The 22,898-nt window shown below is 36.0% G+C and overlaps 1 protein-coding gene across 1 annotated transcript in view; it reads left to right on the top strand.

Moving 5' to 3' along the window:
* Window positions 1-22,898, top strand: part of LOC105533247 (FAS-associated factor 1) — a 266,264-nt gene that overhangs the window by 164,447 nt on the left and 78,919 nt on the right. The window contains exons 8-9 of the mRNA XM_011971639.1: window positions 10,230-10,366; window positions 14,491-14,579. Of these exons, the coding sequence (XP_011827029.1) occupies window positions 10,230-10,366; window positions 14,491-14,579 (226 nt within the window). The remainder of the gene's footprint in view (window positions 1-10,229; window positions 10,367-14,490; window positions 14,580-22,898) is intronic.

Below are 22,898 nucleotides of genomic sequence, written 5' to 3'. Positions count from 1 at the left end.
TGTAAATGTCAAGGTTCCAAGAGAAACCAACCAACCCTGAAATAAATGATGCTGAAACAGTTTATATAATGATAAAATCACGAAGTGTCCAAATTTGGCTGGGCGCAGTGGCTCATGCCTATAATCCCAGTTACTTAAAAGGATCCATTGAACCCAGGAGTTTGTGACCAGCCTGGGCAATATAACAAGACTGTGTCTCTTATTTTTATTTTTATTTATTTATTTATTTTGAGATGGAGTCTGACTTTGTCACCCAGGCTAAAGTGCAATAGTGGGATCTCAGCTCACTAACCCCCACCTCCCCGGTTCAAGCAATTCTCCTGTCTCAGACTCCCGAGTAAGTGGGATTACAGGCGCCCACCATCCTGCCCGGCTACTTTATGTATTTTTAGTAGAGACGGGGTTTCATGGTGTTGGCCAGGCTGGTCTTGAACTGACCTCGTGATCCGCCCACCTCAGCCTCCCAAAGTCCTGGGATTACAGTCGTGAGCCACCATGCCCAGCCTTAAATTTTGTTTTTTAAGAACTTAGCTGGGCACGGTGGTGCATGCCTGTAGTAGTCCCAGCTACTCGGGAGGCTGAAGCAGAAGGATCACTTGAGCCCAGGAGTTCAAGCCTTCAGTGAGCTATGATCATGCCACTGCACTCCAGCCTGGGCAACAGAGTGAGACCCCATCCCTTTAAAAAAATCCAAAAACGAAAACAAAAACAAAGTCTCTAAATTTGGCAGCTAGAAAAAATTAGAGAACATGACAATGTTAAATATATAGATAGATTTAAAGTAGAGATACATATACTTTAAATCTCTGCTCTGAATAGGACATTATCTTACAATGATGTTGGTGCATATTCTAGAAGTTATGCAGCAGTATAATACAGTGGCAAGCATGGTGTAAAGAATAACTTCTTGTTTAGTGATCTGAGTCTGAGATTGGTGCTGTAACTTATTTTAGGAAACATTTCACCATATCCTTAATTTGGAGAGATGGGGGTGGAAAAGCCAATTTTGACTCTGAAGCACACAAAAAGAAAGAAAAAGGAGTAGTATTTATTAATCCACAGACCAATTCCAAGAGTAGGTATCATCTTCATTTTATAGATGAGAAAGCTGAGGCCCTTAAATTATCCAAAGAAACAGCTAATTTACAAAATCAGATTTGTTCAACTCCATAGTCTTTGTTCTTCCCACAATACTGTACTGCTTGCAGTAATTCCTAATTTCTCTAATATATTAATATTTGGATATTTTACACCTTTTCTAAGTCACATTTTCAGTCAGTGGGTGGAGACAGGATGAAATTATATAAAAAGTGCACTTTGCTAAAAATCAGACAGTAAGTTTAGAATCATATACTTGTGGACCAACACCTGCTTATTTTGAGGGTTCAAGTGACCTGTGGAGGTGGAAACACAGTGAAAAGGGCCCTGAAACTTAATTATTCATACTGACTATCTTTGAATTAAACTGATTTCAAAAGTAGTTGGAAGAGAAAAAGGAAGATTGTACAATCAACATTGTCATAGTGAAGATAAAGGTTATTGAAGCATGAATTGGCCCATTCATGCAACAAATATAGTAGGTGCTAGGAATGCAGAGGTGAGTAAGTGATGGTTCTTCTTCTACTAGCCATCCTAGGAGTTGCACAGTACATCATCAAGTTCTCCCTGACTTCTAAGCACCCATTCCTTTTTCTGATTTTCCCCAGCATTTCATCTGAACCACTAAATCTAGACCCCGGTAATATACTAGATTACATTTACTGTTTGGAGGCCTTAATTTAAAGACAAAAACCATGTCTTATCTCATCATGTATTTGGTGGGCCCTCACAAATATTTATTTATTGATAAAAGACAAAACACAGAAGAAATGTTACATGGCATTAAACATAAATTGGCTCTCTTATTCACACCCTGGAAAATGAATCTTTTCTTTACATTACTACAGAAGAAATTTCTACATTTGGTAAGAGATTGAATTAGATGTTCTCTATTATCCCTCCTAAGAGTCTAGGATCAACACTTGAGAAAAAGTAAACACCCTTTTTATTAAGAAATTTTCAAGTTCTTAAAATAAATGTTTATGTTCTTAGTGGTAAGAAAAAGCCAATTATTATTTATGATTATTGTTCCTCAAAAAAATTAGGATAAATTAGTCTCCTATAGATTAGCTAGACATTGTTATTAAACTTTCAGTGCCTCAAAGTCTTTTGCATTTGAGTGATTTATAGATGGAAACAAAGAGAAAGATTAAGAAATTACATGGCTTTTGCTGGGCTCGGTGGCTTACACCTGTAATCCCAGCACTTTGGGAGGCTGAGGCATGCAGATCACCTGAGGTCAGGAGTTCGAGACCAGTCTGACCAACATGGACAAACTCTGTCTCTACTAAAAATACAAAATTAGCCGGGCGTGGTGGCACATGCCTGTAATCCCAGCTACTCGGGAGGCTGAGGCGGAAGAATCACTTAAACCTGGAAGGTGGAGATTGAGGTGAGCCGAGATCACACCATTGCACTACAGCCTGAGCAACAAGAGCAAAACTCCATCTCAAAAAGAAAAAAAAAAAATTACATGGCTTTTTAAAAGTCTACTAATCTATTGAGATAATTTAACAGTTTACTATTACAGGAAGCCTCAGGCAGATGAGATATGCTTTTTTAAGTTACATTCTCCCAAAATCTCATCCTGTGTTTTCTTAAAATTACCTTTGGTTTGTGTTCTCCAACATGCATACAATATGTGCATTTGCATGGTGAGGCATTATACTGTCCATTTAGAAAAAAATTTGAGGTCGGGGTGTAGTGGCTCATGCCTGTAATGCCAGCAGTTTGGGAGGCTGAGGCCAGTGGATTGCTTGAGCCCATGAGTTCAAGACGAGTCTGGGCAATGCAGTGAAACCCATCTCTACAAAAAAAATACAAAAATTATCCGGGCATGGTGGTGCTTACCTGTAGTCCCAGCTACTTCAAAGGCTGAGGTAGGAGGATCACTTGAGCCCGCAAGGCAGAGGTTGCAGTGAGCCAAGATCACACCACTGCAAAAAAGATGATTTGAACAGAAAACTCATATAAAATAGAAAAATGTGATTAACAATGTTAAAGGTTTGGGATTACATGCAGTTTTTCTTCATGTAAGGGACTTGCTCTTTTACCAGTTTTATGATTGGCTGACACATTCACATTAATCAAAATTCAAAGGCATAAAAAGGTATCTAGTAAAAAGTCTCCTTCTTAACCCCGTATCTATGTGACCCTCACCAGAGGCAATGTCCTTGTTTATCCATCCAGAGGTTTATTTTGTATGTAAACAAATTAATGGCCGGGCTCAGTGGCTCACGCCTGTAATCTCAGCACTTTGGGAGGCTGAGGGAGGCGGATCACAAGGTCAGGAGTTCGAGACCAACCTGACTAACATGGTGAAACCCCGTCTCTACTAAAAATACAAAAATTAGCCAGATGTGGTTGCGCGTGCCTGTAATCCCAGCTACGCAGGTAGCTGAGGCAGGAGAATCATTTGAACCCAGGAGGCGAAGGTTGCAGTGAGCCACGATTGTACCACTGTACTCCAGCCTGGGCGACAGAGCGAGACTGTCTCACAAAAAAAAAAAAAAAAGAAACCAAATTAATATATATTTATTTTTCCCCAGTGTTACACAAATGGTAAACACAATTTAATACCTTCCTTTTATCACTAACATTACTTCATAAAGATATTCCATATCAGTTAATAAAGAAATCTATTTAATGGCTACATAGTATCTCTTTAAATTCCATAATATACTATAATTTTATTTAACCAAGATTGATTGATTTAGACACAGGGTCTCACTCTGTTGCCCAGGCTGGAGGGCAGTGACATGATCATGGCTGACTGTAACCTCAAACTCCTGGCCTCAAGCGATCCTTCTGCCCTAGCCTCCCAAGTAGCTGGGACTATAGGCATATGCCACCATGCCAGCTGTTTTTTTTATTTTTTGTAGAGGCAGGTCTCGCTTTGTTATCCAGGTTGGTCTTCAGCTCCTGGGCTTAAGCAATTTCCTCCCCCCACCTTGGCCTCCCACAGTGCTGGGATTACTGGTGTGAGCTACTGCATCCAATTATTGATGGATTACACCCAGTATTCTGTTACAAACATCCAGTAACTGTGTACATAGGTGATTTCCACATGAAAATACATCTATAGACTAAATGCTTAGTTAAGAGTATGTATGCATTTATAATTTTAATTGGCAAATTTCCCATGAAGGAATTGTATCAATTTCACTTATACTAACAGTGTATAGTAGTGGCTTTTTCCTGGTTTTACTGTAACCTTGCCAAAGCCAGTTTTGTTTTTTTTTTTCTTTACTAATCTGACAGGTGAAAAAAATTTTTTTTTCTTTTTTCTTTTTTTTAAATATAGCTTTAGGCAGTCATGGTGGCTCACACCTGTATAATCCCAGCAATTTGGGAGGCTGAGGCGGGTGGATCACTTGAGATCAGGAGTTCAAGACCAGCCTGGCCAACATGGTGAAACCCCATCTCTACTAAAAATACAAAAATTAGCCAGGCATGGTGGCATGTGCCTATAATCTCAGCTACTTGGGAGGCTGAGGCAGGAGAATCACTCGGGAGGCAGAGGTTGCAGTAAGCCAAGATGGCGTCACTGCCCTCCAGCCTGGGTGACAGAGCAAGACTCCATCTCCATCTGGAATATATATATGTAGCTATTAGGAGCAAATTCAGTATGTGTAATTTTGCATATCTTTTTAACGTACTTATGTGCTATTACTGTGTCCATTTCTAGAAACTTTATATATTTTTTATCTTTTACTCACTAGTTTGTAAGAATTTTATATATAATGAGTAAATGAGCTGCTTTTTTGTGATTTGAAATTCAGAAAATTTCCCCATTTGTTATTTATCTTTTGGCCTAGTTATGGTGTTTTTGTTTTTGTTTTTTTCTGTGGTGGATGTGTGTGTGTTTTACCATGTAAGTTTAGTAAAACTCATCAATTTTTGTCTTTTATGTTTCACTCTGCTCCAGCTATAGTAACCTCCTCGTTACCTTTCAAATATGCTAGATACTTTCCGACTTCAAGGTCTTTTATTTGCCATTCTCTACACCTGAAATTCTCTTCCCTGAGATAAATATTTCATTTCCTCCTTCACCTCTTTAGAGTCTTTGATCAAATGTCAGTGTTTCGTTGAGACTTTCCCTGACCACTCTATTTTATATTACAACTTCCCCTTCCCTGCTTTGTTTTCCCTCCATCACATGGAGCTCACAGACTGTTGAGGTATTTATTAGTATTTTTTCAGATCAGATTGGAGTTTACCCATACAAATGAAGCGAGTGGGAATGAATATTTTTAAAGTGGTTGCCTCAGGAGACTAGACCCTTGGTCCAGTGAAGCTATCATTACCCAAAACATTTTTATGATGACTTCTTTTAAGAACTGCCTTCAGAGACAGATTAAAGTCTTACAAAGAAAGTCCTGTGTCCAGAAAGCAATGTGTCTCAAAGTGTGGCCATTAATCACTTGTATCAGAATTACCTGGGGTGGGGTTGGAGACCTATTTTGTTTCCTGAACCTTACCCCAAATCTGTTGAATCACCTTCTCTGGGGGAATGGGGCTGAGGAACTTGCCTTTTAAGTAAATTCCCTAGGTGATTTATAGGCCACTAAAGGTTGAGGATCACGATCGTCACCTTTAGTTTCCCCTAGCTTAGTCATACACTCTGTTTTCCTAACTTAGTTTAGTTTAAACCAAAGATTTAGGATTATGCAATGGTTTGAGTGTCCCCACCAAAACTCATATGGGAACCTTAATTCCTAGTGTGGAAATGTTGGGAGGTGCAACCTTTAAGAGGTGGAGCCTAATGGGAGATGTCTGGGTCATGGACCCACCATGTCCTTGGCTGTTCTCATGGTAGTGGGTTCTCCCTCTTGTTCTCATTAAGCTAGTTTAGTAATCCCAGGAATGGGTTTCTTCCCAGGAGAGCAAGTTGTTATAAAAGGAGGATGTCCTTTCCACATGGGTCCACTTCCCCCTTGACCTTTCGCCATGTTATGATTAAATATAAATGTATTTAAAAGGAAATAGTGATTTTAGTTTTGTATCCAGTTGTAAATGTTTAAAATTTTGTGGTATTGCACAAATGTAGCATCTATAATGTCTTATTTTCTAAATATTGATACCTGCCCATTCATTTTCTGAATGAAAAAAAACAGTGACAGTGTTTGTTTAGTCAACAAATCTTTGCTACCATATCTTCCTGTGCAAAATAAAGTCTCTTAGTGCTGGCCTGTAGGTATAAACCGTCATTTTTAATCCTAAAAGAAATGATGATAAAAGTGTTAAATATTATTATGCATTTAATAATAGTAAAATAGCGACCAATTTTAAGGGCCTACCATATTTTAGGCACAAGTCCAAGTGTTTTCTGTATCTTATTTTGTCCTTACAAGAAGACAAGTGTTTTAAAGGTAAGTGTTATTCCCACTTTATACCTGAGGCTCCTTTAAACTCATGGGAATCACACTGAAATGTAGTAATCAGGAACCCTTAAATAGAGTAGTTGACAGTTTTGTGCCTTCTAATTTTTATCAAATATTCTTCCTTTTACAGCACCTGGTATATGGTAGGTAGACAGTGAGCATTTGTGGAATTTCACCTCCCTTCCCCTGAATTGCTAGGTTCCATTTAACATTTATTTTATGTTACAGTACAGCTTGGTAAAAGTCAGTGACTTAGGTAATTATGACTTAAGTTGAAAGAAATTAAACAATATCCTGTTTTGAATTTAAACAAGATTACTTTTTGCCATATCTGATTTATTAGTAATCCTGGTTTCCATTAACAAGATAGAAATATCTATGCTTCAGCAATGAAAAATTTTACAAGTGATTAATATATGCTAACCATCAGATATTCTGTTTACATTTCTCTCCAAACTTTAAATTAAAACCATTTCGTCTTACCAGTTTTCTAATAGCAAGAACTGGAAAATATATAAGTATATCTGACTTATGATTAACTATTTCGTTTCACTCATTGCTTCAACCGTTCCTTCTTCCTTCTCTCCCTTCTTCCCTTGTATCATTCCTTTATTCGTTGTCTTTTCAAATTTGTAATTTTAGCATTTGGCCTTGGGTTGATTTGGCAACTTGTTAGTCCTGTCCTCAAATGTTATATGATGGGTAGGCTGCTTGATTTATTCAGAAATTTTATTATTTAAAAACAGAGCCATTTCTCTTTGTTATAGAATGGTTTGCCCTTGCTTCCCCACTTTGGGTTTGAGATTGCAGGAATTTACTTGTGGAAACCATTTATCCCTTCATGACTTCTAACTCTGATGAATGAATGCCATGTGCAGTTGGTTGACAGCTTTGGCCCTGCCACTGGATGCACTGGTACACTTTTATCTCTTCAAAAGGAAGAAAATACCACAATTATGAGAACCACACATTTTCTCTTAAAATGACTGGTTTTTCCCCCGTCCATTTTCCTTCTAATGTTGTGAACTGAATTTTTTGCTGCTGGTAGTGTGTTATGAATGGTAGCCCTGTGCATGAATGATCTTGGCAGGAAGAAGCAGAGTCTCCTAGCCATGAAAAAGATTTGACATCTGTGCTGTGAAGTACCACCTTCTTGTTAATTATAACGGAATGAACTGACAAGTAGGAATTTTTACAATTTCATACTGTCCATTGGCCCCACAGGCTCTTGATGATTGCAATTTGAAAATCTCAAACATAAGTCATATTTTGGGAAGATTGATCAGATTAATTAAAACTTTAAGTCTCTCTTTGATTAGAATAAATTGTTGGTTAAGGCTACCATAAAGTGTCAGCTGGCTGTGTGATCCCTGTGTATCTCCCAACTACTTCCAAAAAATTAGAGTGATTTTCCAATAACTTGTAGAAAATTGATCACTTTGTTGTTGTTTTTTTATAATTTATTTAATGACTGTGTGCGTTGAGATCTGCACCTCAAATGTGCTTTGTATAGTGGTGAAAGTTTTGTTATATAATATTTTATACCCAATAAGATAACTGTATTTTCATAATTATTTTATCTTCTTGCTCATTTTCACAAAAAGAATATGGGAAGTACGCAATTTCTAGGCAAAATTATCTTGAGATGGAATTCTTAAAATCACTAAACTTGCCTGCTTTTCCCTTTTATTTCTCTCTCTCTCTGTCCCCCATTCCTTTCTTTCTTTCTTTTTTTTTTTTTTTTCTTTTTGGTAGGTATCCTGTTTAGCTAGTACTTAATAGCACTTATGGACAGGTAATTTGTTATATCTGCTTAATTAATCCAATCAATGTGAAAGCAACAAGGACTTACTCCCTTTTGTGGGAAATGATGTTCCAACTATTTTTTTTTTTTTTGACATCTTTTATTTTAGAGGTTGCCAATGATCAGGTCAGAGTCAAAACTGACTTAAAATATTTTAGAAAAAAAGCAAACAATATCCTAATTTTCTAGTCTCATGATCTGTACATCCCCATCGATGAGTTAAGCTATATGGGTGTGAAATTTGGCATAGAAGGTTAGGCTGCTTGAGCACCTTTTATCCCATCATAGTTGTGGAATGTGAGAATTTGAATTTTCATGGTGGCACTGAAATTGCCATGAGGTCTGGTTATTGCTCTTCTAAGTGTGTATTTAAACCTGCCTTCCAATGAACTTATTGCAATGGTGCTAACTTAACACTCTTGCCCACAGTTCTAGTTGCCCTTAACAGCACCTACTTTCTATAGTCAAAGCACAGATTTTTATGGAAGATTCAGTCTAAATTTCTGAGATGAATTTCTGTAGAGAGAAAATGTATTGGCTTTAAAAATTAAGAGGTTTGATTCTGTTTTGAATTTGGATATCAAATGAGTCTGAACGCATGACATTTTGATGCCGTTTGTCTTTTCAAATAGATTTACCTTCTAATGCATGTGATGACAGGACTTTGCTCATCAGCTAGAACATACATTTCAGAGGAGTTGTTACCTAAAATATTATCATAAGGCATGAGAAAACACACGATTTAAGTTGCCTTTCATGAACATAATTAAGAATTAATAAGCCAGTACCAGTGGCTAGTCCCCAGAATTTCCACTGTTTTGCCTTTTGTGACCTGTGTTATTAAAAGTCCATTATTTTTACAGACTTTATTAAATTGGATCTTATTAAAGCATTCTATATTTGCATTTGGTCTTTCATAATTCATTATTATTATGACATTTACTTTTTACCATCAGATCTGAAAACATATCATAAGCTACCCTTTTCTCTTGAAAGAAATGCTAATTTCAAACAGTCCTCTAATAGAAGAGAAAAGCTTTATCAGTTTTTTCATTTATTCCAGATCGTGTTAAGAATACTAATGCTAGACTTCAGTATGCTAATATCTTAGAGCTTTTTTTGGTCAAAAGCTTAGAATTATTATTTTTATCTCATGCTGAGTATGAAACTAGATGACCTGCTACTACTGGAGAAAACATAATTGTAAAGTACAGTTCTTGATTCTAAAGACTTATGAAAATGTTGCTAAAATCTGTTTTTTAGGATGATGCTAGTCTGTCTGTCTTTGTACAACACTGTATTATTCTATTTAACAAATTTTATCCTCTTGAAATTAATTTAGTTTGTTTTTCTCATAGTTTAAGGGTAGTGTTGTAGTGTTTAAGACTAAGAATCCTGCCGGGCGCGGTGGCTCACACCTGTAATCCTAGTACTTTGGGAGACCAAGGCAGGTGGATCATGAGGTCAGGAGTTCAAGACCATCCTGGCCAAGATGGTGAAACCCCGTCTCTACTAAAAATACAAAAAAAAAAAATTAGCCAGGTGTGGTGGTGGGAGCTTGTAATCACAGCTACTCGGGAGGCTGAGGCAGAAAATGCTTGAACCTAGGAGGCAGGGGTTTCAGTGAGCTGAGATCACAACACTGCACTCCACAGAGAGAGACTCTGTCTCAAAAAAAAAAAAAAAAAAAAAAAAAGACGAAGAATCCTATGCTGTCAGCCCCAGATAGCATTTAGGGTATGCTTCCTGCTTTTCTATGTGATAATCACTTCTGTATCATGTCAGATATGTTTGAAAACTCAATATAGCAAGATTTTACATACTGATATCAGGTAGGCTGTCTAATTTAACATAACTAACAACACAATGAGTTCTTTGTTGAAGTACTAGTAAATCTATTAAACTACAAAGCAAAACTTACTTTGTATTTTGTCTCCTTTTAGATTTCTGACTATGTGCAATAGACACTTTGGCAGTGTTGTGGCACAAACCATTCGAACTCAAAAAACAGATCAGTTTCCGCTTTTCCTGATTATTATGGGAAAGCGATCATCTAATGAAGTGTTGAATGTGATACAAGGTAAAGTACATGTCACAAGGAGAGTAAAGCCTTCTTGGTATGTGATAACTTTATAGTTTTTCCACCAAAACTGACAATATTTCTATTAGTAAATTTGCATTTGAAAATATAGAACATCCTGAAAAATGTCTTCAAAAAGTATAGGTGCTATAAAAAATAATATGCTGCGTGAAAATCTAACAGAAACATCTTAATAAAATTGCGCAACCCTTGGGACACAGGATGTTCAAGTTAAATGTTCAGAATTGCTAAATTCTATAATCTAGCAATTAGGACATAATCAGTTGTAAAGTACTTAATTTCTATTTATATTGATTTATTGTTATAATGTTGATTAATTGAAAGAAGTACTTATCTTTAGTTATCTAGAAAATCCAGTCACTGTATATTGAAGATTGAATTTTTCACAATGACAATTGTTTCTTCTTATTTGTATGATTCCAAGCAACCCTGAAGCAGGAAACTGTCGGATGCCTGTGAATTTAACCACAGTGCACATTCTTTACCAAAAAAGAAGTGAATGATTTTGTTTTGTTTACTGTTACTAATGCACTCCAGGGGTTGGTGTAAAATATTACCTTGTTCATTACAAAGCTTAGGTTGAACAGTATATCTTCTATATGCCACTGGGGAAAAGGTTTTTCAAGTGCCTCAAGCTAAAACTGTATCTGGGGTACTGATTTCTGCCTCCATTTAAGTCTGGTTGGGAGGAGGGGATAAGTGTAAATTGCAGTGCCTTTAAAACCCAAATAAAACCAGACCTCTAGCATTTTATGTTTTCTCTATAACTAGAGCATTCAATTTCATAAATAGTGTTTAAAAAGACCTCCAGGGGAACTGATTTGCATAGGGTAAATGGATAATGAAGATAACACTTCATTCCTGCTTTCCCTGTCAGAGGCAACATTGCAAGAACTAGTGGTTCTCAGGGTGTGGTTTGTAGACTTCAGACTAGACCCTTTTAGGGTATCTGTAAGGTCAAAATTATTTTCCTAACTGTAATAAGACTTTTTTTTTTTTTTTTTTTTTCCTTTTTGCCTTTTTTACTGTGTTGACATTTGCACTAGTGGCTCCAAAGGAATGGTTTATGAAAACTCTTGGCACCTTAGCACGAATCAAAGCCGTAACACAAAACTGTACTAGTAGTCATATTCTTAATTGCCATGTATTTAGTTAAAAAAAAAAAAAGAAAAAGCCTTAAAAATGTCCTTGATGAAGCAGTAAAAATTATTACTTTTATTAAATTTTAACCCTTTTAATAGTTTGTGTGGCACTGTGGGAGGTATGGGTAAAGCACTTCTGCTGCATACTAAAGTATACTGGTGGTCTCGAAGAAAAGCACTGGTGTGGTTGCTTACACTGAACTACTTGATTTATTTCTTATAGAAATTATTTTTACTTGAAAATATTACTGACAGGCAAACTATGCATATGTAGCCTGGGTAGTTGCCAGACGTTTTTTGTGATTTTTTTTTTAATATTCTATAATGAAGTGTGTCAGCATTCAGCAGAGAAATACATAACTCAGTGAACCAATGTTTTACAAATGATCAGTGCATATTATAAAATCATACACAGATAAAAGATCCTTTCAAAGGGCAATGGATTTTAATGTAACGGAGTACACAGATTTCATTGATATGGTTTCAAATTCCATGTGCATCTAATTTGAAGAAAACTTACACTTGTCAGTTTAAGTGTAGTATCAAAGAATATCCACACTTATCTATGAAAATACTTCTCCCTTTTCCAACTACATATCTTTGTGCGACCCGATTCTCTTTGTAAATTTCAATCAGTACAAGATATTGTAACTGGTTAGTGTAGATGTCCAAGAATACAGAATACGGTTGTTTTCTATTAAGCACACACATTACAGAGATTTGCAAAAATGTTACAGTGCTGCTCTTCTCACTAACCTTTTTCTGTTGGAAAATAGTCATGTTTCATAAAAATGTAATGTTTATATTAACATGCAATGGGTTTATTATTGTTAGTTTTAAATGGATTTATGAATTTATTTTAAATATTTCTATTTTAATTTCTAACACAGTAAATGTTAATAGCCATAATCCATATAAACAAAAGTTCTTTGGGTATCTCAGTAATTTTTAACAGTGTAAAGGGGTCCTGAGACCAAAAAGTTTGAGAACTGCTGCAATCAACTATAAAGAGTAAGTTTGCCCTGAACTGCATTAACTAGTACACTTTTTCTCTGTCTTTGATCAATAAGGGCTTAAGTATGAAGTACCTACGAGTTCAGTTTGGCCGTGGATCCTTCCAGTTAGGGCTAAAACATAGCTTATAAGTAGTGACTTAAGCCTAAAAATTAATGGCCAGTATGTAGTCAACCTATACAACTGTAGTATTTTCCCACTGATGATTCCAGTATACTCCATATAGTACCCATTTCCCATGCTCTGAGTCTTAGCCACTACAGTTTTTAAATAAAACATAGAAACCCAGAGACTTGTCCAATAATAAAATCTACATTGGCTAGGTGTGGTGGCACACACCTATAATCCCAGCTACTTGGGAGGCTGAGGTGGGAGGATCACTTGAGACCTGGGCAACAAAGGAGACCCTGTCTCAAAAGAATAAAATATCTATATTGAAGGTGCTCCTAAACTTCTTTTGTCATGTGTCATATCTATTAATATTAACTACCAACGATTTGTGTATACTTTACATTATCTCCACTCCTTCTAAGAACATTACATAGTGTTATCTCCGTTTTGAGAAAAGGAAATTGATCCTTAGAGAGCTACAGTCCATTTATTCACTTGTTCATTTATTTGTTTACTGAATAAATATTCGTCAAAGCCTTTGTCATGTGCCAGACAATTTCCAGGTACTAGATTATATAGCTTATAAGTAATGGAATTAGAGTTAGAACTCTAACTATAAAACCAGTTCTGTTTTCTTAGTGCCAAGATAACGTTTGTCCTGTAGCTCATTTACTGAGTGAGTAGTACTGATGTGAACAAATTAGATCATTTCTTTTGCCAAGGACCATAGATGTTCCCTTAACCCATGCTGCCAATGGTCATAAGGATAATTAGGGAAAGCACCATTGAAAGATCATGCCTTCTGGAAAAATGCCAGCAAGAATGCTTGGTCTTTATTGTCCTGTTGGTGGCCATTTCGTTAATGGGGAAGAAGATCCCTTCTCAAGCCATGGAGAAAACCTAACTCTTTCTGCCTGTAGGTTTGAGAGAAGAGAATTGTCATATCTTTATATATCCTCATGACTTTTTCTCTTGTAGGTACATCCCAAGCAAATAACAATGACTTAAATGTGTTCAGGAAATGGCATGTATGTGCCATATGTTTGTTATGGACTTGGTCAGGGAATAAAATGACATTAAGGAAAATCAAACATTTAAAATATCTTCTTTATAAAGATCATAAGAGTCATTTAAAAGCAGCTGAAAGGGAGAAATATCAATTGGGCAAAAAAAGAAATCATTTTTTTCAGAAATTGAGTTACTGTTTGTTTCACCAGAGGATTTTTGGTGATAGAAGATAATTCTAAATAAGGTAATAGACTGAGGTGGGTGGCAAAGAGGCCAGGCTTCGAGTCAGCCTCTTCTGGTTTCAGATTCTGACCTCACCACTTAACCAGCTTGACCTTAGTCAGACAAGTTTTTTTGAGCTCTCTGCGACTCATTTTTCTTCTCTTTAAAACTAAGTCATAATCCTTCGTAGAATTGTTGTACAGATTAAATGAGACAATATAGAAGTGCTTAGCCTAATCAGTGATATGTAAACAACTGGTAGTTGTTGCTAGTGTTATTAACTAGATATGTTTTCATAATTTGACAGAACTTTTGAACTTCATGATTTGGACATTCATCTATATAGTGCTAAAAGTCCTTCTTATTAAGAAACTGCTCCCTCAAATATAACTGTTCTGAAATTTCAACTGCCAGTATACTACTCTTTCTTATTGAACATATGAAACATTTCAATAAAACCACAAAAGTATTTTAACTGTAATTTTTTTAGACTGGTTTTCCTTTCTGGTTAATTCTAGAATGACTTTCCAGTTTCTAATACTTTAATAATTTGAAGTTATATATAAAAAGCTTATATAAAGTTTGGCAATCTCTATATGTTTTTAGGGAACACAACAGTAGATGAGTTAATGATGAGACTCATGGCTGCAATGGAGATCTTCACAGCCCAACAACAGGAAGATATAAAGGACGAGGTAAGGTTAAGCAGATCTTTAATAGGATTTTGATGAGGTAATTTGTCAAATGATGGTACATGCCTGTGATATGATCGATAAATAAAGATGATGAAGGTGCATTTCCAAATTTACCAAGGGTTTTTATGCTATGAAGTTTACCTTTCAGTCCATTCTTTTTATGACCCCAAGACCCAATGATTTGTTTTAGTTTATGGACTATTTACACTTTGCTAGATTTGGGGTGGTTACAGGAAGTCGATTTCCAAGAAATTAGTTCAGAAGCATTTTTATAGAAGAAACTATAGTCCAGGAAATGATGTCTACTATATGGATTTTGTCACTCACTTTTATGGTCCTCTTACTCTTTTTAAATATTGAGATTAATTAGCAATAAACACATTTTATATTTGAATATATGTTTGAAGTACCTTGAGAATTAGCAAAAGATCTCTAGCATTCTGAATTTATCAACTTCCTAAACATATTTAGGTGTTTTCTCAACCTCCTAAACATAGTCAGGTGTTACAGATAACATGAACATAGAACCTCAAATAAAACAATAATAAAAGCATTATTGATGACAATAGTGTTCAATACTTACCTAGTATTTATCATGTGCTAGGCACTGTGCTAAGCACTAATCATCTCGTATGATCCTCAGAATAACCCATGAAGTTGTGATCAGTCAGTGTTCTGGCAGTAAATAGACACTTTTAAGCTAGGTTATTTAAGAAGAGTTTAATAAAGTGACCATTTTTAAAGATGTGGGCAGGGTTTTCAAAAATCAACAGAAGAAGCTGGGCATGGGGTCTCACACCTGTAATCCGAGCACTTTGGGAGGCTGAGGTAGATTGATCACTGAATTCAAGAGTTCAAGACTAGCTTGGCCAACATGGTGAAACCCAGTCTCTACTAAAAATACAAAAATTAGCTGGGCATGGTGGTGTGTGCCTGTAATCCCAGCTACTTGGGAGGCTGAGGCAGGATAATCTCTTGAACCTGGGAGGTGGAGGTTGCAGTGAGCCAAGATCATGCCACTGCAGTCCAGCCTGGGCAACAGAGCGAGAATCTGTCTCAAAAAAATAATCAACAGAAGATAATACAGACCCAAGGCTAAAGGGAACCATTATCATCTCTAGGCCTGAAAGCCTAGGAGAGAGTGCTATATGGAGAGGACTGCTTCTGACAGAGGGATATAGCCAACCTTGGTGGCCCAGTAGGGAGGAAACTAGGGAATAGCTTCACCTTCCTTCTCTGATCTTTTGCTAGTATCTCCTATTAATTTAGCATAATCAGAAGCTGGAAGGTAGGAGAACCTCCATGGGCAAAAAGCTGTGTAGAGAACATGGATCCTGAGGGGGTAAATGGCAGATAATCTAGCACAGATTGGTATGACTATCTGTACTTTTCAGATGAGAACACTGAGAGTCAAAGTTAAGTAAATTTGCCCAAGGCCATATAGCTGGTAGGAGCTATAAGTAATTATCTCAAGAAGTCATTATTGCTTGGTTCATTCAAGAAATTTCTGGATTTAGAGAACAGCCTTAAAATAAAATATGAAACAAGTATTAGCATTTGTTAATCTGAGATGTTATGTTCACAGATATTTGTAAGATTATCATTTTTAATATATCTGTTTTAAATTTCTTTTTAAAAGATTTCCCTAGAACAAGTAAGGGAGAGTTTTATTTCTGAACAATGATGAAAAGTTTCTAAGGATAGTTTTAATAGACTATCCTTTAGTTATTGCAAATGTGAAACATATAGACAGTTTTAATATAACCCTGAACTATTGTATTTTACTCATTTATCCCTGTATTACATTAAACTGTGAGTTTGTTAAGAGCAAGAGTCATATCATATTCATGCTTGTAAGTCTGTCCCCTAACAGTGTACCTAGGACAAAGTCAGCACTCAGTAAATGTTTGTTAAGTGATTGAATAAATGAACATCTGAATTTACATAAAATAAAGTAACTTGGAAGAAAAAAACAATATTTGATTACAATGATATAAAACCTGGCCAGGGCTGGGGGTTGGCTCACACTGGTAATCTCAACACTTTGGGAGGCCAAGGTGGGTCGATCACTTGAGCTGAGGAGTTAAGAGACCAGCCTGGGCAACATGGTGAAACCCCATCTCTACAAAAAATACAAAAATTAGCCAGGGGTGGTGTTGCATGCCTGTAGTCCCAGCTACTTGGAAAGTTGAGGCTACAGTGAACCATGTTCATGCCATTGTATCCCAGCCTAGGCAACAATGTGGGACCCTATAGCAAGTGTAGCCTGGCACAGTGACTCACACCTGTAATCCCAGAAGTTTGGGAGGCCAAGACAGGAGGATGGCTTAAGGCCAGGAGTTTGAGATCATCCTGAGCAACATAGCAAGGCCCCATCTCTACAAAAAAATCGTAAAAACAATAGCTGGGCATGGTGGTACATGCCTGTAGTCCTGGCTACTCAGGAGGCTCAGGTGGGAGAATCACTTGAGCCCATGAGTTGAAGGCTGCAGTGAGCTATGCTTACACCACTATAATCCAGTCTGGGTGACAGAGACCCTGTCTCTTAAAAACAAACAAACCAAAAAGATAAATTTTTAAATATTTTTTAAAAATGAAACCCAATATATCCACATTAACAAATATGAAAATTTAGAACACTGTAACTAGTTTATAGATTTTTAAGGCTCACTAGGTATCTTCTATTGCTATAAAAATATTGTTTATACTTTTTCTTAATAATCGGTGTTTCATTTACTCTGAAGGAAAGGCATTCAGATATATGGTAGAAAGATGTTTATCTGTTACTCTATAAATTGACAGTGACATTTTGAAATAATGAAGTACTGTACTTAGTTAGAAATTTGTAATAATAGGTATTTTACCTTTCAAGATTACATTTATCCTGGAACAGAGGCATTGATTGACAATAATTCACTAAAAACATTCTTCAGCCATTTAAATCTTGAGTCTCATTGTACTAGATTTACAGATTATGCTGTATAAGAATATGAATACACAATATTTGCATACATATTCCCAGTTCATTTTTTCATCTTAATTTGTGTTTCCTATAATGCACTGGTAAAGAAATTGACTTTAAGTCCTTTAATACTGAGCACAAAATTTAATATGAGGGTTACAGGAAAAATCCAGCGCTCTATATAATTGAAATTTTTATTGAAATTTAATTGCAAGAGGTAAGGATTTCTCTTTGTTTTTAGAGTGTCTTCATGAAAGTTATAGCTTAAGTTATAATAGAGTTCCTAAGAAAAACATTTCTAACTTTAAAGACTTCTCTCGTACTATACATAGACCGTAATGATTTGGTATCTGCTGAATATGTAACAAGAAGCACTGTCCCTTGTAATTGTGAATTTGCCTTTATTTAAAAAAAATTACAAATAAGACTTTACTTAAGTTTGAAATTAAAAACGGAGAATAGGTTTGGAGGCTGGCTTCCTAGGCCTGAATTTATTTAAATTTAACTTTAAATTATATTCATCACTTTGATGATTCCGTACTTCAACCGGAGATTCCTGTGTTTAAAACTTTTGTTAAATAAACCCAAACCTGAACCGTATTTATACACTGAATCACTCTTCAGTGGCCCAGAAAGGACTAACCTTTATATCACTGATTGCTCTATTTTTAACTAGGGTATATATATTATATGGATCTCTGTTTTTGACGGAACCGCCTATAGCTTTCTCTCTTAGACATTTTCATTAATCATGTTAGTTTGGTTTTGTAAAGGTTTACAAAGTACCTACCAAGTACATGTCACTGGACTAGGTCCTTGGGACAAAGAAATCTTTTGCTTTAATGAGAGACTATTGGCAAAGTGTGGGTGAGGAGGAAAACAAGTATTACTACATTACAGTAGCCACATTTTAGAATCTATTTTTGCCTAAAGCCTGATTCCAAATAATAGATGCTTTTTAACATGTAAATGGGTTGATTTTTTTTATATGCACTATTTTTTAAGCTACCTAGAAACCTCTGATAACCAAGAGTTTGTGATACTTAGTTTGTGATCTATTTATTGTTTCATTTGTTTATTCATTCAACACAAATTTGTTTATAATCCTCTATCCTGCTTGCAAGGATTACTTTCTTCCAGGCTTACCTCTGTGATTAACTTGTATCTGAACAATAGCTTGGTAATTACCACAATGCAGATGTTGGAGATCAGGGCAGATTTCAAGGGCAGTTACATCATTCTCATCTCTAGGAATTCTAAGAATACATTAGTGGAACATGGACAAAATATGCTAGAGGGGCATGCTAGGCTTATTTTAAAGGGTTCTAATTTAGGATTTAAAAACTGCATTGCCACACTGTAGGGAAGATACGTTTATTACCTAACAGCAGCCTTTTTATTGCCAAAGGAAATTGTTGGCTTTGTTGTCTGCTACATGGAATGTGTAACTTTTTTCCCCTAAGCTTCGTCTTAGTCTGTTTTCAGCAGTGCATTCCTTTTCCTTTCCTCTGTTTAAAATCTCACCACCATCATACCCATTCTGTTTGCAAAGCTAACAATGACAAACAGAATACTGATTCTGGCTTCTGTTGTAGTTTTTTTTTGTTGTTGTTGTTTGTTTGTTTTTGTTTTTTATTTTTCATTTTTTGGGTACACAGTAGGTGTAGGTATTTATAGAGCACATGAGATGCTTTGATACAGGCATTCAATGTGAAATAAACACATCATGGAGAATGGGGTATCCATCTCCTCAAGCATTTATTCTTTGAGTTACGAACAATCCAGTTACATTCTTTAAGTTATTTTAAAATATACAATTAAGTTATCATTGACCATAGTCATCATCCTGTTGTGCTATCAAATAGTAGGCTTTATTCATTCTTTCTATTTTTTTTGCACCCGTTAAACATCCCCACCTCCCTGCACCACCCTTCCCAACCTCTGATAACCATCCTTCTACTCTCTATGACCATGAGTTATTGCTGTTTTCTATAAAGCAGGAATAAATCATCTCAAGGCACAAAGAACAAAAACAATCTCTTGGTACAAAAATTAAAGCAAAACTTACTAAACAGACCTTTAAAAGGAGATTTTACTCTTATTCTTTAAAAAATACACACACACACTCATACGTATATACATATACACACACACACACACACACACACCACTTCTTAAAGCTAGCAAAACTACTCACTGGTCAGTAGTTCTGTTAAGAGAGTTTTCTGTGAGATAGCTGTATATAAATTTATATGTGAGATTAAAAACCCAAAAATATGATATTTTTAAACATTAGAATTCCACTGAAAATGCTAAAGTTATAAAAGTTCTAATATTTAAAAGTAACTTCAAGGAGAAAGCGCTGTGTTAATTGTTGATGAGTAGGTTACTAAATGGTTAGCCAACCACACCATAGGTGCCTTTCTGTAGGTAGCTGCATTCTGCTTAGAAAAATAGTTATTTATCCAGTGATTTTTCTCCTTTCTTAGGCCCAAATCACAGAAAATTAATTTCTCTCCCTTTGATTTATATATTCATTTCGTAAATATTTATTGAGCTTCTACTGTATAGCAGACACTGTGTGAGGCCTAAGAACACAGCTGTGAGCAAGATAAACAAGGTCCTTAGGCTTACAACCCAGAAATTCCAATAAAGTCTATCAACTAATCAGGTGGATGAAGCCCAGGGAGCACCTAGCCAGGGTGAGCCAGACATGTTCTCAAGCTTCAAGGCAGGTAGAACAGGTAAGAATATAGATAATAACAGCTACTCTTTGAGTTCCTGCTACATGCTAGGTTCTGGTTTCTGGGGCAATGTTTCTCAGTGTGATTCCTGAACTACTGGAGTACCTATCTACTAAGATTCCCAAGCAGTTAGGTATGAATAAGCAACAGGTTCATTTTGTTCACATTTATTTCACATTTTGAAATGTAAGATTTACATTCTTCAGATCCCATTTAATTTATCATATAAAATGTTATTCTATAAACATTTATATGATAAGAATTATCATATAAAATATACTTCTTACATTTTATCATACAAAATGTAAGAATTACATTCTTCAGATCCCGTTTAATTTATCATATCTGTTACAATTTATTAGACTGTTAATAGATAATAAGAATTGATTGCATTGATTGTTTTGTCTTGGCAAGCATTCATTTAACAGAGGTGTTTGACTCTGACATCTGAACTTCATGTCATTCATATGTTATTGTTATATTTACATTCATTTTTCCTTGCTTAAGTTAATTATATTCTTAGCTTCCCAAAATGGATCATGTCTCAACAATGGTTCATTGAAGCATAAAATTAATGATGAATATAATATAATAATTACTGCAAACCAGTACAAACTAGTGTAGTTCAAACTACAGTTAACCCTTAAACAACATGGAGCTTAGGGTGTCGACTCTTGACACAGTCAAATGCAAGTATAACTTTTGACTCCCCCAAAACTTAACTACTAATAGCCTACTGATAACCAGAAATCTTACCAATAACATAATCGATTAACACATATTTTGTATGTTATTTGTATTATATAGCGCATTAACAAAATGAACTAGAAATAAAATGTTATTAAGAAAATCCTAAGGAAGAAGAAATGTATTGCCTCTTCAGTAAGTGGAAGCAGATTATCATAAAGGTCTTTGTTCTTGTCACCTTCACATAGAGCAGGCTGAGGAGAGAGGTGGAGGAGAGGTTGGTCTTGCTGTCTTAGAGGAAGCAGAACCAAAAGAGGTGGAGGAGGTGAAAGAGGAGGCAAAAGAGGCAGACATACTCAGTATAACTTCTACTGAAAAAACTCTCCACATAAGTGGACTCACACCATTCAGACCCATGTTGTTTAAGGGTCAACTGTAGTTCAACATTAGTATAGACATAATTCAAAGAACTCCAGTACCAGTATAGAAGATGCCAAGGCAACTGAATCTGAGTGTGATTATTCTTATACTAGTTTCCATAAAAGAATTTGATTAAGAAGTGAGTATATAAAAATTGATCATATAAGAGAAGAAATCCATTTACCCCTACTGTCAGTGTTTCTCTCTTAGAACATTTTTTGATAAAAGCATGAGCCCTTCAAAGTTTTTGCTTCATTATTAAATAAAGCCTAATGATCTACCTCTCTGTTAAATCAATAGAATTTTTTCAGAACAGAAGAAAAATACCACTAAATTAAGAAATCTATTGCTAAAAGCAGAGAAGATGCAAAATGCCAAAGGAGAAATTGTTTACAAGTACAGTCGAGGTAAAAATGGATGCAAATCCTACTATTGCTGAGAAACTTGTAAAGCTAGCTGCAAAATTGGCAATTAGAAGCTAATGCTCAAAAGAGACAGCAGGCTGGGTGCAGTGGCTCACGCCTGTAATCCCAGCACTTTAGGAGGCTGAGGTAGGAGGATCACTTGAGCCTAGGAGTTTGAGACCAGCCTGGGCAGTATGTGGAAACCCCATCTCTACAAAAAAGAGGGAAAAAAATTAGCCAAGCATGGTGGTGCATGCCTGTAGTTCCAGCTACTTGGGAGGCTTGAGGTAGGAGAATTGCTTGAGCCCAAGAAGTCAAGGCTGCAGTGAGCTGTGTTTGCACCACTGCACTCCAGCCTGGGCAACAGTAAGACCCTCTCTCAGAGAGAGAGAGAGAGAGAGAGACAGCAGAATTAGTTCTGGATTAAATACTTCATCAAATGACACTGTCGAATGGCATATGCAATGGTAATGGGGTGGTTGATGGAAGAGTGATAACTATATTCTGGACATTACTAGAGAGAGAGAGAGATTACAGTTGGATGAAACTACTAATGTGTGCAAAGTAAGAATCAGTTCTTGTCATATGTGCTGTATGTATGTTGAAGAAGTGGAAGTAGTCATCACTCTTTATTCTGTTTATCAATGAGAAATATATATTACAAGAGAAGTTTTTCACTGAGTGATTATTTTGCAAGCTGAGTTAAAATTTAAAAGATGAGGCAGAATCAGTACTGTTGACTAAACTACTTCAAAGGACACCATCAAGAAAGTGAAAGTACAACCCACAGATTGGGAGACAATTATTGTAAATCATTTATCTAATAATAAGGGACTTATATCTGGAATATATAAAGAACTCTTACAACTCAATAACAAAAAGACAAATTATCCCAGCAACAACTGGCAAAGGGTTTGAAAAGACATTTCTCCAAGGATGATATACAAGTGACCAATAGCACATGAAAAGAAGCTCAACATTATTACTCACCAGGCAAATGCAAATCAAAGCCACGGTGAGGTACCACTTCATACCTGCTACAATTAGTAGAATCAAAAAAGTCATCAGGGGCCCGGCACAGTGGCTCACTCCTGTAATCCCA

Source organism: Mandrillus leucophaeus, unplaced genomic scaffold (assembly GCF_000951045.1).
Source record: "Mandrillus leucophaeus isolate KB7577 unplaced genomic scaffold, Mleu.le_1.0 Scaffold1232, whole genome shotgun sequence".
NCBI classification, from domain to species: Eukaryota; Metazoa; Chordata; class Mammalia; order Primates; family Cercopithecidae; genus Mandrillus; species Mandrillus leucophaeus.
Note: the sequence above shows the minus strand (reverse complement) of the source record. Positions and strands in the feature narration are given on the sequence as shown.